Here is an 18900-nt window from a genome sequence, read left to right as displayed (position 1 = left end):
AGTACAATAAGTCTATATCCACAGTAAATGCATTGTATTTTTTCCACGTCTTTTAAAGTACAGTACAATAAATGTTTGTGAACCATAAGATATACTTTACTACAAAAACGTGTACACAATTTTTAGAGGTTGTTTAAGAGTTTGGCAGTAATTGCTTTTCAAAAAAAAAATTGTTCGGAAATACATTAAAATAATATTTTTTTTATTTTAAAAAATTATTTTTTATATCTGAATATCAAAATGATGTGAAAATCACTAAAAAATTTTATTAAAAAAAAAAGACTTTCATCTATTAGGATTTTCTTCATACCTCGGTTGGATATTGTAGAGTTCTTTTTATAACATCTATTATTTTTTTATTTTTTTATGGCTATTCTATTTTTCACAAAAAGTTATTACATGTTCAAAAGGGATTAATTTCATTAGATTTTTATTTGATCACGAGTAAGATCTTGTGTAAATCTTTCATTAACTATCTTCAATTTTCCATGGATGTATTTTATAACTAGTTTCTTAGGTTTTATTCTTAATTGCATTTTCTCTCGCACATTGAAAAAAAAATTGCACTTTATATTCATCCATAACATTTTCTAAATTTTTCCGCTTCAAGTTAATTTTCTATAATTTTAAATTATTTTGATTTGTTATATCAAAAATAAATATTAAAAAACTAAAATTTTAATATATTTTTTTTAAAATAATATTTTTTAAAATAATATTTTTTAAAATAACTATTACTACAGTCTCAACACCACCAAAATAATCTGCCCCAAATACAGTTCAGTCACCACTACTTTTCTCCCTTGACCAGAAAATAATATATATATATATATATATATATATATATATATATATATATATATATATATATTCATATAGATGTTCTTTTAACCACCATTCACGCCACTTGTGTACGATTTTTCACTTGTTTTCATTTTATATTGTGCAGGAGATCTGAGACTGGTTGATGGATTTCAATAACAGGGAGACTTTGGTCTTTTACCTTGTGACGTACTAAGATTTATTTTCAAGTAGTAGGCAAAAACATATATAGCTATGAACCAAAATCACTCTCACTCCCTTCGACAAGGAAAAAAAAAACATGATGTAATTATAATTGTCCAAGGAGCATGAAAGAAATACTATTTTGGTCCTTGATTTTTTTTGTTTTTTAGACCTGGTCCTCGTGGTTTTAACTTTTTATATTTTGACTTTAAAACTTTGTGATTTTTTTTATTTTTTTATCCATATCCTCATGATTTTAACTTTTTATATTTTTACTCTAAAACTTTGTTTTTCTCGGGTTTTATACCCTTCTTGTTGAGATAAAAGAGTTGAGTTATTAAAAAGGAAAGAGGAGAAAGAAAGAGCTTGACATGTGATATCTTAACCATAAAATGCCGATTTTTATGGTCATTATATTTATCTTGGAGAGGAGAGTTGGGTGAGGTGATTTTGGTTTTTAATTATATTAAAAAAATAAGATTGAAATCCTTAAAATTTATTTTTATTAAGTTTTATTTTGAGTTTTTAGCCTTGTTATAGAGTGTTTGGGAGTTGAAAATTGGGTTATTGAGATTTGTATGATATGTTTAGATAAAAATACATTGAATTTTCAACCATCTTTATTCCAATGAATGTCTCATTGTCTGTGTTCATATAAAAAAAAAAATTTATAAATCAAGTGTGTAGGCCTAACTTTACAGACACAAAAGTGCCTGACTATTTTAAACGATCAAACTCACTCACGAGCCTTGCAAGCTTAAATGGGCTTGATTCTTATGGCCTTCAACCTTTTTTATTTATTTAATTGTTTTAGTTTTTATATTTTATTATTAAATTATCTTTAAATAAAATCATCAAAATAATATTTAAGAAATCATGTTATCTCATAATTTTCAAATAAAATTTAATATTTTTATAATAGTATCAATAATTATATATGAGCCTGCCATGCAGATTTTGTTTTTTTAAATTGCTTAACCAATAGCAAAATAGCTTATTATTGATGTCTTTTTCTTAATTAATATAAAAAACTCTCTCCATTATTATTGTCTTTTTTTACTATTACATTTACATATAACAAATAAGCTAGTGTTTTATGTAAGTCAATTTCATTTTTCTTTCATATAGTGATTTTATTAAAATGATATATCTATATATCATTATATTTAACCTTTTTTTTTCCTTCTATAATTAACAATTACTCCCATAAAAAAGCATAAACATAAGTAATGTAAGTTTGAAAAGTTATAGATTATTTAATATAAATGAATATATTTATTAAATTATTTTTAATACATTACAATCCTTATTGATTATTTTATATATTAAAAGTACATCAATAGAATTTAGCCAAATATTTAGTTACTTCAAATACTAATAAGATCAGCACAATCATTAATTACCAAAAACTATTTTCACCCCATATAATTAAAATTAATTCCTTAATTTGAAAATCTATTCCAAACACAATAACGATATTGTTCTATACTCTGAAACCTAGGATAAACTAAATTAGAAAAAATAGACAAGGAGTTGATTTGAATTCCAAAAAAAAAAAAATATTTGGAGAATGATTTTAAAAAAAAATCCATAAAGTAGTAAAATAAATTAATTCCTTTTAAGTTTACAAAATGAATTAAATATTTTTTAATTTCAAAAACTAATTAACTAGTCCCTTAAAAAATATATACTTAATTTTAATATTAATTTATTTTAAAAATACCTTCTTTCTCATTAATATTTTTATATTATTTACTTATTTCCCCCTTCTTTTATTTGTTAAAAAAAAAGGATAAAAAGGACTAACCAATTAGTTTTTAAGACTAAAAAGACTATTTAATTCTTCTTGTAAGACTATAAGGACTAACTTATAATTTACTCCAATTTCCGTAATCGTATATATACACGATTACGAAGACACACCTTTTCCCTCTCTCGATCCCTTTACACAACACATACCCACGACACTCCTCTCTCTCTCTCTCTCTGACTTTCCTACTGCATGGCGATCAGGGCTCGATTTCAAAATTAGGGCACGCAATCTCTCTCGATCGATTCGATTTCCACGCGATTAAGATGTAATCTTACACTGATTTTCGATCTTCTTAAACCAATTTGCAAACCATCTGAGTTTTTACACTTTCGATTTGGGGATTTTAGATTTCTAGGGTTTCTTGTTGTTCCTTTTGTTTTCTTTTAGTCATGAAGGGTGGTGGTCAGTCTGACAAGACCAAAGTGGTGGTCCGCCACTTGCCGCCGGGGATTTCTCAGCCGATGTTTGTCGAGCAAATCGATGTTGCTTTCTCTGGCCGCTACAATTGGCTCTCCTATCGTCCTGGCAACAACAGGTTAGGGTTTACATTTTTTTACCTGATTGAGGGTTTTATCTAGCATTCTAGTTTCGTATAGGGTCGTCTAGGGCTTTCTATGTGTTTTGAGGTAGTTTTGCCTCTATTCTTTTATGTTATCCTTGCTCCATGTATGGTAGGGTTTGATTATTACCTCGAATGAAGTTGGATAGACTTGGTAATTTTTTTAACAAGGGGATTGGTTGGGTGCGTAATGGGCAATCAACTGAAATTAGCTAGCTGAATTTTGTAGAACACGAGACTCCTGACTGTTTGGCACATTCCTTTTTTTATCTGGGTTTTTTTTATGTTTAAGAATTTGATAGCTTATGTGCTTGGATTTACCTTGTTTAATTAAACCAGGGAAAACAGGAGAGTGCTAAGTTATCTATCTGCTAATCCTTCAACTTCTGTCATGATCGATTTGTGTTTCTTTCTCCTTGCTCATATTCTGAACTATAAGTAGCTATCAAGTTATAGGCTTCCTTTGTTCGACTGTGAAGGAGTTTCTTTTTTCCCCTAATAGTGGAATGTGGTACAGGTATCTTGTTTTTCTTATTCTTTGAAAAGAATTAGGTAGTCTGCAATTGAATATAGGTTGTTACTGTTTTTCATATCCCCTCTTTATATGTCTCGGAGAATCGATGAAATATTTGGATTCTTGGAGGGAATTTCAGTTTGCAAATTGTCATGGCATTTCTCTTTTTGACTGTTTTATAGCTTCCTTTTCAAAATTTTATTAGACTTTAGACGGTTGTATTATTGCTTTTCTAAAGAGTTGATTCTCGGTGAAAGTTCAACCCTTTCTTCAAGTCACTGATTTCTATAATCAAATTATGACACGTGAAGATAGATGGTTTCAACCCATATTCATGTTTTGAGTGAACTGTGTGATTGATAGTATTTCCTTCTGATTGTTTCTTAAAATTGTTTCCCAGCCAGAAGCATCAATCATATTCTAGAGCCTATATTGATTTCAAAAGGCCTGAGGATGTTATTGACTTTGCTGAGTTCTTTAATGGCCACATATTTGTTAATGAGAAAGGTAAATCTTTAATACACTAATCATGCGGCCACATATAAATATTTTTGTATTTAAACCACGGTCTTTCATTGCAGGATCTGATGTAAGATAATCTTTATAACTTATTATTCCATGTATTTTTAGGCACTCAGTTTAAAGCTATTGTTGAGTATTCTCCTTCACAGCGCGTCCCAAAACAGTGGTCTAAGAAGGATGGTCGGGAAGGCACCATATCAAAAGGTATTTGATTTCTTTTTTTGTGGAATCAAATTGACGAATTTTTGTTGATATGAAATTAACATTTCATCATTTTGATATTTGTAAATGCAATCATTTCCTTGCTGACATCTAGATCCTGAGTATTTGGAGTTCCTTGAATTAATTGCAAAGCCTGTCGAGAATCTTCCCAGTGCTGAAATACAACTGGAGAGAAGAGAAGCAGAAAGAGCTGGTTAGTCACAAAGATCTTGAAAGGCAGCGTTTTGAAATAATCGTACTAGAAATAGGGGGAATGCATGATTGGATTGTCTGGATTGGAGTTCATTTTTCGTTTAGTCTTGCTTGATATTTTCCCATGATGTATATACAGGTGCTGCAAAAGATGCTCCCATTGTCACACCTTTAATGGACTTTGTTCGACAGAAAAGAGTTGCTAAGAATGGACCTCGGGTATTGTTTGAAATTGAATATTTGTGACTGAGAGATGCAAATATTGTCAATTAACTTAAGCAGCTTTTTTTTTTTTCAATTTTATATGCTATTGTGAATAGCTTTAGTGTCGGTGAATTCAGGACAGTCTTTTGTTAATTACTGTATATTAATTTGCAATGAATCCATTTAGCATGTACAATCGCTTCAATTGGGCAATTATTCTTTTTCTTGGATGTTATGTAGCAACACCTTTTCATAAAAAAAATCTTAACATAACTCTAGCACAAGCTCAAAAAATGGCCTCCCATGAACTTTGGGTTTTCTAGTTTTCTTTCACAATTATTTGCGCTGGGAAATAAGACTGCGAGCCACAATTTTAGTCCTTGCGTTAGTTCAGATGCTAATAATAAAAATATGTACCTTTTAAACTCTTCTCTGTAGTTATTAATAAAGGGTACCGTGAGAATAACTTAAAGCTGGAATTTACTTGCAGTAAGAATAACTTTCTTTTGTAGTGCACTGCACACATGTCTTTGCTCATTTCATGGTTTAATATGCATTTAAAGTCTTGACACTGATATTCAATTTTGATGTATTTTCCTTGATTGTGTGGCTGTTTTCTTTGCATGATTTTTTTTTGTTTTACTGGTTATCTTATATGTAACCATAACAATTTCATAAAGTAATTCTGATTTTGGTGACAGAGGATATTGTCCAATGGGAAACTGAGCAGAAGGGCTGGTGGCAGTGGAAGTCCTAGTTCATCCTCATTGAAACGGGGTTCTGAGAAGAAGAGAATTTCAACAACAATGGTACATGTTTATATTTATTCCTGAAGTCACATAGGGGAATGTGTTTGTGAAGTTATTTTACTAGCTTGCATGTTTTCTGTGATTTACGTGATTTTGTTTCAATGGAACTTTGAGCCTGGTATAATCTGCATCCCTGGCAGTGCTTGATAAATTATTAAAGGGGGCCTGATGATTGAAACAAGCGTTGCAAGTGGTTGAAGCTTAAATTATTCAGTGTAGTGGTGTTCTGAAGATGGAAAACATTTAATGTCTTGTTTCTTTAGTATTTGTTGAGGTATTGTTCTAAATTACCCTGCAAGTTGTAGATAGTGCCTTAAATCTATCTTGAGGTTATTCTGCATGTTGGGATCATGTGTTCGCCAGAAATGGTAAAATGCGAGGAATACAGAAATATTGTACATTAACATTGTACATCAGAAAAGGTGAAAACATTGTCCTTTGTGCTTGTTTTCTAGATCCAAACCATGAATTGTATTTGAAGATTTATGTTTTCTATTAGAAAACATCTTTGGTGTTAATTACCTGTCAATAGGAAATACAAGCCTGTTAGAATTTTTTGGGTTGGTGCTTGCTTGGATCTTGTTACTTTATTCATTGAAGGATTCCATTTCCATATTGTTGCATAGTCCTTCCTTTGACCCTCACCTGCATATTTAAGTTTGTTTAACCATTTAGAAACCATAATTAGTGAATGTTGAGATGCAATATTTTTGGAAATTATTAATTCTTTCCCCTGCCCAATGGGCAGTATGTTTTAAGGGACACTGCAAAAAGCACAAGTGGAAAAGACAAATCAACTTATGTGCACGTTCCCAAGCGAGATGATCAGCAACTTTCTAATGCTGTAACTTTGGGTTCTGGGTCTGGGACTGCAGTATTAGAAGATGAAAGCGGTATGATGAGAAACTTAATTCTTAGCTTTTCAAGGATGCTTAAACTGAATACTATGTTCTTGCCTGTTTTATGGTCTTAATACTGTATGCTATTACAAATTGCATTCAGCCTCTTCACTATTTGAGGGAATGCATTAGCACTTGTTTCATTTTTTTGGTGAAAAGCACCCTTCATTCTCCTTTTTATAAAGTTGTAAATTCGTGTTCTTAATTTTTATGAATAAATCTTTTTTCTTATAAGAAGAAAAAGCTGCAGGCTATCTTGCATCTCTTCCCAGAAGAGAGATGCATTGACATGTTCCCTATACTTGTCTGAGATTGTTGACTCGCAGTTTGCTCCATTATTGATATTTTAAGTACCTTCATCTCATAATTAATAGGAAGGAAGTGAAGAATGCAGGGTTCTATAGATATTTAAATGAGCCTTTTTTTCTTAGAATCCATGTGTATTTTATTTTTATCCTTTTGTTTCAATATACTTATACTCCCAGCACTGTCATCGAGCATGGCCTGTTACTAATGTTTTTATTTCAGTAGTTTCTGGAATTACTGATTCTGGGAAGAAGAAAATCCTGCTTCTGAAAGGGAAGGAGAAGGAAATCTCACTGGTGAGCCTTCCATTTCTCTTGTCCTCCCTCATTAGTGATTCAATTGGCAGAGTTACCTTAGCACACTGTGAATGGAGAAAGCTTGTTTAATGTTCTCAATGCCCCTTGGAAATGCATCACAAGAGGGAAAGTTGCAGGATAAGGGAGATGTATTTGAGGAATTGTAATATGCAACTGGATAGTACCTTTTCTCACTCCTTCACCCCCTCTCTTTAATGTCTTGTAACCTGGAAAATGATGCAAGAAAGAGGAAGGAAATTTTGCTTAAATAGAAGGGTGCAAAAGGTAAGCTAATGCAAAAATTCTGGTGAAGATACTAAATACATAGACAGACAGTAGGGCATGATTTTTCTGTACAATCTCGTGTTAGTGGGGACCCTTCTTAGATGGATGTTCTGCAACTAATTTGTCTGCTGTTGGCTTGTGCCAAATGAAATGGCACAGAATAATATCTGGGTTGCTCTTGATTGAAATAATTATGCTTAACCGGTGCTGATTGGAATGCTGTTAACTAATATTTTTTCCCATATTCTGACTGAGAGATTAGCCTTGAAATGTGTTTATTATCTGTTATTAACCATAATTCATGCTTAGTTATGTTTGGTTGTTAAATGACTCTTTGCCCGCTTTTGTCATTTGTTTTATCATGATTACCATGAGATACCTTAGTTATTTTTGAAACCATGTTTCTAATGGTTATTGATTCTGCAGGTTACTGGCACCATGTCTCAGCAACAGAGCATATCATCTTCAGATAGAAATATAATTAGTTCGACTGCTCTAAAGAGCCAGCGGCGTGAAACCAGTGGAAGGATGATCAGAAGCATACTGTTAAACAAGGATTCACGTCATATTCGATCCTCTGGAGTCCATTCTGAGCCACAGATGCAAACCTCGAATCTAGAGAAGGAAAAACGTCCTCCTCGGCCTCCACATGCACAGTTGGGTTTGAAGGATGCAAATGGAACACCAGATGACAAGGTTGTTGGGAATGATTTGCATGGTTTTCCAAATGAGAAGCAGGAAAAGCGCACCAGAAATAAGGATAGACCTGATCGTGGAGTGTGGACTCCTCTCCGCAGATCAGATGGATCCTATGCAAGTGATGAATCCTTGTTATCATCTGCAAGTCAATCCACACAGTCGGTGTTTGATTCTTCACAAGGTAAGCCATTAGTCATCTTCAGCCTAAATATGTTCATAGCTGTGATATTGGAGACATTTGAGTTCCTTGCAATTGCGTTTTAAATTCAAATGATTGCTTATTCCACTTGCAGAATACAAGCATATGACAGCACATGAAATAAAAAAAAAAAACCTTAACCAGTTTGAAGATGAAACAACTCTCGGCTGCAGGATGTTTTACCCTCAAGTGACTTGTTTTAGTAACTTTTGTCTTTAATCTCCTAGGAAACCATGGTGATGTAAAAGTTGACTCCTTGAATTTAAGGAGTGGAGAAGTAAAAGTTCTTGGAAGTGGGCGTGGTAATCATTCTTCTTTAGATAATGGTTAGTGTTTTTTTTGTTTGTCATTCAACTTATATGTTGCTTCAGCATTTATATTGGCAATTCATGTGTGTTAATCATGAATATGAGTTACATGTTTCAACTTGGATGCTTGATTTTATGTAGGATCACATAAACATTTTGGTCGTCGGGGACCATCACATATTGTGAGGGATGCTGATGGCTCCACTGTTGAGGCAAAAACTCCTAAAAGAGGTGGTTCTTCTGGTTATGGGTCCCATGAGGTGCTTACACTTAATTTTTGGATGTTAAACTTTACCTCCTTTTGTTTTTTGCTTTTCTTTCTTTTTTACTGATATCTTGAAGGTTTGCTCCCTGGATTCACAGAAGCAAGTCTGGGTTCAAAAGTCAACTGGTTCTTAGTGTTTTGATATGGTAAGTCTCTATTGTTTTTCCCTGTAAATGTTTGCTACTTTTTTTTTAACTAAAGAACATTTATGATAAGTCTAGTGGCCTTTCTTTTTTTATCCTAAATCTTGTGCCCTTCCTGTTGCCTTTTTATATGCTTAGAATGAAACTGACTGGAGGAAAGTTGGAGGGTTGGGGGTTGTGCGGGTAGGCCACAATATTAGTGCTTCCTTACATCACTTCCTCTTTCTTGTTATCTCTTCCTTTTCCTTCCCTCTTTTGAGCCAGCATCCTCCTAGTCCCTAATGATGAGCTTGACCATTCAGACCAATGATTACCAACATTTGGATGGTTTGATAACCAGTACTCTGACACATGAAGGGATGGGCTTTGGGCTTCTAAAATTATATTGTAGATGCATTAGGGTTGTCAATGGCAACTAAGCTTGTTGAACGTGACCATAAACAAATCTGTATGCATCTTGATCGTAATAATTGTGTATTATATAATAGATCTAAATTCATCACCATTCTAAATTTAAATTCAGTGGTCAACTACATCTGTTTCATTCATTAAATAGCAGCCTTTTGCTTGAGTTGATGGATATCATGTTGATTTCTGGTTAAGGCTTTTTGGCGAGTTGATGATGTTTTACTGTCTTGCATTACTTCTGCAGTGGAATGTGTAGTCTCTGTGAAATTTTGGAGCATGCAGTTGCTGTATGCTGGCGGCTGTCCCTTTTTGTTATACAGATGATCAGGCTTGAAGTATCGGCAGTGGAGAAGGTTTTTCTTTGGGAAACCTAGAAGAAAATTCAAAGTTGACATCAATGATGCAGGTATTGATGTAATTAATACTTGGGTTTGGTGAAATCCCGATCTTAGTCAAAGACAGCTCGGAATAGGAGAAAAGGAAGGAGAAAAAGATATCATTGTTATAATCGTACATAAGACCACAGTTTTTGCCAGGGCATCTATCCCTTTACTGGGTTCTACACAACGGAGCAGCCATTTGTGTCCTCATTCTTGCCATTGACTGACTGGATATTGGGATATTCTCTACTTCTATAGGTGGATTCCCGTGGTTAAACTGTGTATATATCACAGCAAAGTGTTGCTACCTTGATTCCTTTAGTTGTTATATGTATGTCTCGTTAAGCAGTCTGCTACACGCGGTTTCGTGAGTTAGGGCTACCTATACTGGGTTCTTGTCGAAGTGTAGAAGGTGTGGGTCTTTTGCAAAGCTTGGTATTGTTGTGAATGGCTTTGACTGATGATAGGATTTTAAAAGCGTGGATGAATATTGTAATTGGTAGGAACTAATCGGTCTGTGTTGTATTGGCTGAAATGGGAAATTGCCTTGTTACAACACACGGTGATGGATTGTGATGGGTTTGGTTTAGCATTTCAAAAAAAAAAAAAAAAAAAACCTCTGCATCACATGGATGGTGAATTTGCTGTGTTTTCTTTTTAACATTTCTTAAGCCCCAACGCGAGCTCTGACATGGTCACTGCATATATGCCTGTTTGACGTGGGACTTCTCTTCACAAAACCCATCCCAGGTCTCTCTCTCTCTTTCTCTCTGGTACTTGTTTTTGTGGTTTCTTGCATTTAGTAGCTGCATTTCTTTGTGAGTTATGATGCCTAGAACAAGAATTAACAGACTCTGAATTTAGTTTCCAACCCCTTTGTGTCACGGATAGCTCTTTAATTTGAAACCTGGGCACTTTAATGAAACATCAATGGCTGCTTCTGTTATAATAAATAATGATGAATTTGATCAATGGCTGCTTCTGTTATAATAAATAATGATGAATTTGATCTATAATGATTAAGTGTGCTTGGAAACCCCTAGATTAAATCCACGATGAAAGGATGTTCTGTGATATAATTTATTGAAATTCAATATAGTCTGTTTAAACTTTGTATAAATGATGTGTATGAATTTGAGAAATATGGTTCGGCGAATGTAAAGGGCATGGTATATATTTTTAACCTGAAAATTCATGGAGGTTTTTTTTACAAGTTTGGATTGGAAATATTTAGAAAAGTATTATAGAATTTTTAAATGAATTAATGTATGATTATAGGCATGAATGATTTTAAATGCCAATTTTAGCTCGAAGTCTGAAGGTCTGGGTGTTTTTGTACATGATAAATGTCACTCTCCCTTTCTTTATAAGCTGAACGGCAGCAGCCTAGGAGAGGAGAAAAACGTTACCCTCCTTCATTCTTGCAAAAAACAATGAGATTTTTTCCTAAATGAGAATTGAGAGAAGAAGCAGCAAACTCTCCAACCATGAAGATTAGTATTGATTCAAGTTCTTAACAGTTTATTTAGGAAATCCCTAATTTAAAGAATTAGGGTTCTTGGGCAAAATTAGAGGAAAGAATAATTAGTTCTGAAATTGTTAACTTAGCATGGGAGGATGCTAGATGTTGTAGAAATGGGTCAAAATAACAAAGAAAAATTTATGGTGTGATGGGTTGTTATGGCCGGCCAAAATAGGGAATTATGAGATTGATGTAATTTGATTTTTTTATGCTTGTTAATTGCATTTAATTGGTGTATATTAATATGAGAATGATGATTTAATTGAGCATGTATCAATTTGTGTACACGCATGTAATTGAGAAAAATATGGACTTGTATTTATGTCTTGTGATGTTAAAAATTGTTGACTGGATGATACGAAAATTTAAAATGATAACAGGTGTGTATTACTTAAGTAAGTAAGTGTATATTGATGTGAAGTAGTGTGCTTGGAATAAGTACATGTAAATGTGAGAAAGATTATATCAAGAATCTAGAAAGGATGAGGTGAACATCTAAGATGGAATTTTGTATGGTATGGAGATGTATGCAATTGAATTTTCAAATTATTATTAATTGGGAGTTATAAAGATTTGATTTGAAGGGTAAAATCAATTATTACTATAAAACAAAAAATATAGTTATAATAAAAACATATAGATTTGATTTGGGACTAATAAATATTATTATTATAAAAAAAATATAGATTTGATTTGAAAAGTAAAGTCAATTATTATTGTTTTTATTATTATTATTATTAACTTTGGTTTGACATCTCCTTTTAAACCCAAAAAACTTAGGGCATGAAAAGGGCGCTTGACCTAGGTGCTTGGGTGTGGCAGGGGTGTAAACCTAAATTCTTTGAGTTTTGCAACCGTGTCTAGCCCAAGACTCAGGGTCCGACGTCCGGATCCAAAACTCTTAAGTTCGGTGTTAGGACCTAAGGCTAATGGAATTAGCTTCCAGACCCAAAACACTTGGAATTGGCTTCCAAACCTTCAGGACCCAATTCTCTTGGGTCCGATGTCAGGACCCAAGGTTCTTGGGTCCGTCGTCAGGATCTAAGGCTAATGAGTTCGGTGTTGTAGTTAGACCCAAAGCTCTTAGGTCTGACATTTAAGAGGGACCCAATGCTTTTGGGCCTGGTGTTGCAACCAGACCCACTTAAACTTGGGTAAGATAAGTTTAATGTTATTATAAATATTATTACTTGTATTATAAATATTATTATTTTTATTATAATTAATATTATTAATATAATAATTAATAAATTTGAAAAAATATCATTAATATTGATAAACAATTATAGATTTGAAGGGTAAAATTATTATTATTATTAATAATAAATTTGAAAAAAAATATTATTACTATGGAAGAAAAAACCATATTTTTTTTTTGAAAAGATTAAAAAATATATATGAATTTGGGTAAGACAAGTTATATATTATTATTAATATTACAAATATTACTATTGGGTCTGGCTTGGGCTCGAGCCAGATCCAATGCTCTTGGGCTGGCATTGCAGCTAGATTCAAGAGCGTTGGGTGTAGCTGCAACACCTGACCCAAAAACATTGGGTTTGACTGCAACTCTAGATCTAAGAGCCTTAAACCTAGCTGCAACGCTGGACACTAAATGCTCGGATCTTTCTTTACGACCCAATATTATTGAATTTAGATTTTTTAAATATTTTTATATATATATAAAAAAAAATTGGCTCCCGACTTGACGCTTAGCACCTAACTAGTATCTTCTATTTTAGGATGTAACGCAGAAAAATAATAGCAATGAATCTGAGTAGTAACTCTTCATTCACGAACAATTAAATGCATGCTGATTGGCACCCCTCAAGCTCTGCACTCTTTTCATCAATGATGATTTCACTTCCAGTAAAGTACTAAAATGCTTTCTATTCAAACAAGTTTCGACCCAATGGAACTATCTTTTCCTCCATATGAGCTTGAGAAGTATGCTCACCACATGCCAAATCACTTATTCAGATGAGCTAATGGAGTTGATTTTCCTTTTAGCCACAAACATTTTACGAGTAAATAGTAAGTTTCCTATTTCTTTGTTCATATTTCCATTTTTTTTTTCTGGTTTAAAGTTTTTAGCCACAATACTGATATCGTCTTCTTCCATCTTCGAATTGATTTACTGACCAGTGCACACAAAAATACTTGGGGATTCATCACATTGCTGTGAGTGATTGGGGTGGAGGAGTTGGTGCAGATCAAAATATTGTCTTGATATCTGTTCCTAGCGTGCTTAGTCCAGCAGATTCAGCACCCCATGAAAGCTTGTGTTACATGCTTACACACCAGCAACTGAGCCATTTGAATTGTGGGAAGGACTTGATCGTAGAAGTGTCGAGTCCTAAAAGCTCAAAGCTGAGTAATCAGAGGTATGCGTGCACTCACTGACTTGTCCTATCATTGGCTTCTTATACTGCCTTTTCACGATAAGACCATAAGAGGTTTGTTGAAGTTGACCAGAACCGGGAGCCATCAAACTAGTTGATTGATAGTAACAGGCTTCTTGAAGAACGTATTCACTCTATCATGTTTGGTTTATCTAAGTGAATCTGTCTGAGTCACTGCATGATTCATCACCAGGCTTGAGAAACAAAGCTTGAGGCAAGCTATTGTTATAGGTCAATGTTTCCCCTGCTGTGGATGATCCTGCTGTTGTTTTATTTCTTTGTGAGACAGGTTATGTGGAGAGGGTTCGGCCGTGAGAAGTGTGAGGTGAAGTCCTTGAAACTCCATTGATCCATCAGAGATTTCTTCGAAGGAATAGAGGAACTTATGGACCAGCTATAGACTAACATTTGGTTATTGACTTAGAAGAGAAGAGATGGAGACGGTTGAGACATATCTGTGTTGGACAAAATGTGACGAAGAACAGAAATAAAAAATAGAAAAACAAACCCGAGGCGTGCATGGAAACTATCTTTAAAGATATATTTTTCACATATTCACTTTCTCAATGTGAGTTTCATTAATTTTATTATTATTAACAGATGCATGAGAAATTTATTTTTTTAATGGATAAATGTATTTAAAGAATTTTGCATTTTTTGCTTCAATAATAGTATTGCAATCTAGCATATCATTTTTTAAAACTAAAAACCTATATACAACATTATTTTCAGCATAATTAATAAACATATAATAAGAAATTTTTGAAATTATCTTCTTTTTTTATTTGTTCATGTAACATAACCTTAGCTAGACAACCCCATACTTTTAAATAATTTAAATTGGTAAAATAACCTTTCCATAATTTATAAGATGTTAAACCAATTTTCTTATAAGTAATTCTATTTTATAAATGACATGAAGATAAAATATTTATCTTCATAAATTATCAGGTGTTGAAGAACTAACTAGCATAATATTCACCATTTCTTTTAAAGTTATATTTTTTCTTTCAGCTACCTCATTAGACTTCATGTATTATACCTTTCTTTTCATAATAGTAATTAATTATAACATACTCATCTTCTTTATCTGATCTAACACATATTTCATATTTATTTATAGATGAATAATTTAAGCTAGAAATTAAACCAAGAGAATTTATTTTCTTAAGATAAGATAAACTAACATGTCCTAATCTAGCATGTCATAAATCAATAGAGTCAAACAAGTAAGCAGAGGAAGATACATTTTCATTCATTTTATTAGCAACATTGAGTACAAAAAGTCTATGGTTACAATATCTTTTTCCCATAAATATATTATTCTTAGTTATTATAATCTTGTTAGATTCAAATGGTACTTTGGTCCTAAATTTTTCCAATAAAAACACAAAGACCAAATTTGCTCTTATATTAGGGACATGAAAGACCTCATTCAAAGTCGGTGAATTACATACGGAATTTTCCATCGGTATTTGTACTATCATTCCGTTGGTAATTAATTTACCAACGGAATCACCGACAGAAATGCTCTGTCGATGACTCTTTCGTCAGTAAATCCGTTGGTAAAAAAAAAATTATTAACGATGGATTTACTGACGGAAAAGGCGCGCAAAAAAATTATCCGCTTCATTCCGTTGGTATTTCCCTCGGAAAAATACCATATGTAATTCCATCGATAATTATTTAAAAAAATCCATTTTACAAAACTATAAAATAATTAAATTACTATAAATCAACACTCTATAATACTAAAAACGCTTGGAAAAAAGAAGAAGAACAAGAATTAACAGTGCAATTGGAAAGTGAACAGTTCCAAAACTCTCTAGAAAATACCGACAAGATTTTTCATTGGTGATTCCCTTTGTAATTGACATGATGAACAATGCTCACAGTTTACCAACGAATTTACCGACGGGGTTATTGACAAAATAAATTCTGTCGGGAATTCTGTTGGTAAAAATGACACATCATTATTTTTTTTGCTTTATTTTAATTATTTTTTTCCCACTGTAATTCCCTCGGTAAATACCGAGAGAATATTTCCGTTGGTAAAATCCGTCGGCAATTTAAATATATCCTTGGTATTTCTGTTTGTATTTATCGATTTTCTGTTAGTGTCAGTTTTGTTCGGGAGTGTGATATATGTTGTTTTTCAAAGTGTTTTTCGCTTGGAAATACATCAAAATAATACATATTTTTTATTTTTTAAAATTTATTTTTGACATTAATATAAAATAATCCAAAAATACAGAAGAAATTATTTTGAAGCTAAGAAAATCTAAAAAAATTCAAAGGCACGGTTTGACCGCAATACTAAATAATTCCTTAAAAAATATTATTTGAGAATGCCAAGATTGACCACAATTATAAAATCAAAATCATGGGGATCATCAACCTTCCAGTGCATGTGGCTTTGACTCATCAACATCATGCAAAAAAGGTAATGATTAATTGTTCAAAATAAATGTAAACGCACATGATATTTAGTCTCATGTATCCTGGTTTATTGCACTCTCCATGATGCAACTTGGTAGACATGAATTATGAATTTGTATCTCATAATGCATGGTATGACCTGAATTTATTACATCAATCTTAAAACAATATTATTGTTGGTTTTTTTTAATTAAAATAATATTATTTTAAATAATATTTTAAAAAAAAATCAATGAAGTTTATTAGACTGTGTTGGCTCGTCAACTAGGGCAAAACCGCCATGAATTTAATAACTATACATGAAAGAATGTTTCTTTTCTGTTCTCCCTTTATTACATATATATATATATGTCTCTAATTACATTGTTATCACTGTATCTCTTATCACATTCCATAAAAGTTTCATGTTCTTGTTGGGGTTCGGGAGAGATCATTTTACCAGTATATATATTGAAAGATCGATCCAAGTTTCAAGTTTCCTTCTCGTTCCTTTTCTTCTTCCTCTATTTTTATTTTTTTGAATATTAATCAACAGGTAATTCTTCCTCTATCTTGTTTCTGTTGGGTTGTTGCCATTGCATGTGCACCCATCCAAGATGTCAAAGGTTGGCAGCCACCATTGTTGAATGAGCTGGAGTTTGGCAGCCACAAATGTTGACAACAAAGCAAGAACAGCTGCCATGAAATGCCTATAAATAGAGACATTATGAGAGAGCAAAAGGTGAGAGAGAACGTGAGTGCAGTAGAGAGATCAAGAGAGAAAGAGAGGCTGCAATGGCAGCAGCCTTGCTGCCATTGCAGCAGCTGCAAGTGCAGCAAAGATAAGTTGATGAGTTGAGTAGAGTGGATGTAATCCTCCTCCTCCATGTATATTGTAACCCTTTCTCTATCTCTAATACAATGACTCTCTCCCGTGGACGTAGGCGGTTTTGCCGAACCACGTTAAATATTGTGTGTCAGTGTGCTTTCCCCTCCCCTTTGAGCAATTATCAGTACACCCCCGGTCGGAATCCCCAACAATTGGTATCAGAGCACATGGTTTAAAGGGGTGTTTGATTTTTGCTCAAAAATGAAAGTTCTCAAAATGGTGTTTTGACCATACCACTGTGTAGAGGAGGCCGAGACGAAGCCACTGGTGAAAACGGCGTCAAAATAGGACGTCGGACATGGCCGCACTCTCCATCACTCTCCGGCAAGGCGTCTGCCCACGCGCGCAGACGCGCCCCACGCGTCTTCTTCACCCGGATGAGTTGACCCGACCCGAATACCAGTTGACCCGACCCATGTGGCTGACCCGGATAAGGATGACGTCAGCATGACGTAAAAGTGATGTCAGCATGAACAGTAGACATGTCAGGGATGACATTAGCATGATGTAATTGTGACATCATCATGTACAGTAGCATGGCCCATGGTGACATCAGCCTGATGTAATGGTGAAGTCATCATGCACAGTAGGCATGTCATGTCAGCAGCCACGTCACCAAAGTTGGACCCACCTGCCACGTCACCAGACTCAAGCCAAACTGAGCCGAGTTTAGCCGAGCCGAGCCAAAAAGGAGCCGAGCTGAGCCGCGAGCCAAGGGATAAGATTCTGTGCAGCGGAGTCTACGTGCAACCGGATCTGAGATTGAATCTGGGCCGTTCATCAGGCCAGAATTGTTTTGATCAAATCTTAGCCGTCTGAAATGCGATTTGGACGATTTCAGACTTGTTTCCAGCTAATTTGATCGTTCCGGATGCAATGGTACGGTCCGATCGTTGAGATTTGAGACCGAAAGTGGTGGTGGTGAATTAACAAAAGAGATTGCCCGATTAGGAGGCATCTGAAGGTCATCATGGTGGTCGATGGAGATGAAAAAGAAGAAGGTGCACATGTTTACCCAATTATATGTGCTGAACTGCTAAATGGGGAGAATTTTAATTGCCTTGAGGGAAGGTAAAATTGGGACACTCTGGACACCCGATCATGTGGACGATTTGAGGTGGAGAGTGGAAATTGATGAAGACCAATCTTGATGAATCTAAGAACTGGTAGTCTCGCCAGATGTTGAGAAATGATGTATTAAACCAGTATATTCCAGATCACTTGTAAAGGAAAGCCGCAACAAAGCTAGCAAATGGTTGTATATACGGAAAGACAGTACGATGGATAGATATGGCCTAAGAAGTTCTGTCTAGGAGGTTGGGTTTTAAGCGGGACCAGTGTGACCCCTCCAATCTTTCCTGGGAACTTGCTTAGTGGAAGGATTATCCATACGGTACTATTTTCGTATATATAGCAGTTTGTAATGAAACGGTTGAAGACTAGCAGGATGACGGCACAAGGGAACAGTTGGGTTCCGTATGATCAAGGATCTGATGAAGTGGTGATTTCTCCAAAGAAGTTAGATTCGGTGACTGTGATTTCTCGAAGGGAGAATTGATGAAGACCCTGATAATGGAAGAGAAATACAGCAAGGGGATAAAGATTGGCACCCTATTTTTGACTTGGACAGGTGTTGTGACA

General features: G+C 34.0%; 1 protein-coding gene across 4 annotated transcripts; it reads left to right on the top strand.

The window, feature by feature from the left end:
- The first annotated feature begins 2926 nt into the window (after positions 1-2926).
- LOC18098334 (regulator of nonsense transcripts UPF3) lies at positions 2927-10586 on the top strand. Of its 4 annotated transcripts, XM_024599454.2 has the most exons (14): positions 2927-3083; positions 3206-3353; positions 4292-4398; positions 4522-4617; positions 4730-4828; positions 4967-5046; positions 5733-5840; positions 6589-6733; positions 7268-7341; positions 8053-8506; positions 8752-8850; positions 8974-9092; positions 9196-9243; positions 9893-10586. In XM_024599454.2, exons 2-13 carry the CDS (start codon positions 3208-3210, stop codon positions 9229-9231), a joined length of 1563 nt encoding a protein of 520 aa, XP_024455222.1. In that variant the 5' UTR covers positions 2927-3083; positions 3206-3207; the 3' UTR covers positions 9232-9243; positions 9893-10586. The 4 variants fall into 4 exon arrangements, with proteins under 4 accessions (XP_024455222.1, XP_024455223.1, XP_006385051.1 ...); XM_024599455.2 differs by having other exon boundaries at positions 2927-3353; positions 7271-7341; XM_006384989.3 differs by having other exon boundaries at positions 2927-3353.
- Positions 10587-18900: the final 8314 nt, after the last annotated feature.

The sequence above is a fragment of the Populus trichocarpa genome, chromosome 4 (assembly GCF_000002775.5).
Source record: "Populus trichocarpa isolate Nisqually-1 chromosome 4, P.trichocarpa_v4.1, whole genome shotgun sequence".
In the NCBI taxonomy this organism is placed as follows: domain Eukaryota; kingdom Viridiplantae; phylum Streptophyta; class Magnoliopsida; order Malpighiales; family Salicaceae; genus Populus; species Populus trichocarpa.
Note: the sequence above shows the minus strand (reverse complement) of the source record. Positions and strands in the feature narration are given on the sequence as shown.

Coding starts and splice junctions, on each gene's coding strand:
- LOC18098334 (XM_024599454.2), top strand. CDS start 3,208: ATGAAGGGTGGTGGTCAGTCTGACAAGACCAAAGTGGTGGTCCGCCAC. Junction 6,734..7,267: donor AGTATTAGAAGATGAAAGCG/GTATGATGAGAA, acceptor TTTTTATTTCAG/TAGTTTCTGGAATTACTGAT. Junction 7,342..8,052: donor AGGAGAAGGAAATCTCACTG/GTGAGCCTTCCA, acceptor TTGATTCTGCAG/GTTACTGGCACCATGTCTCA.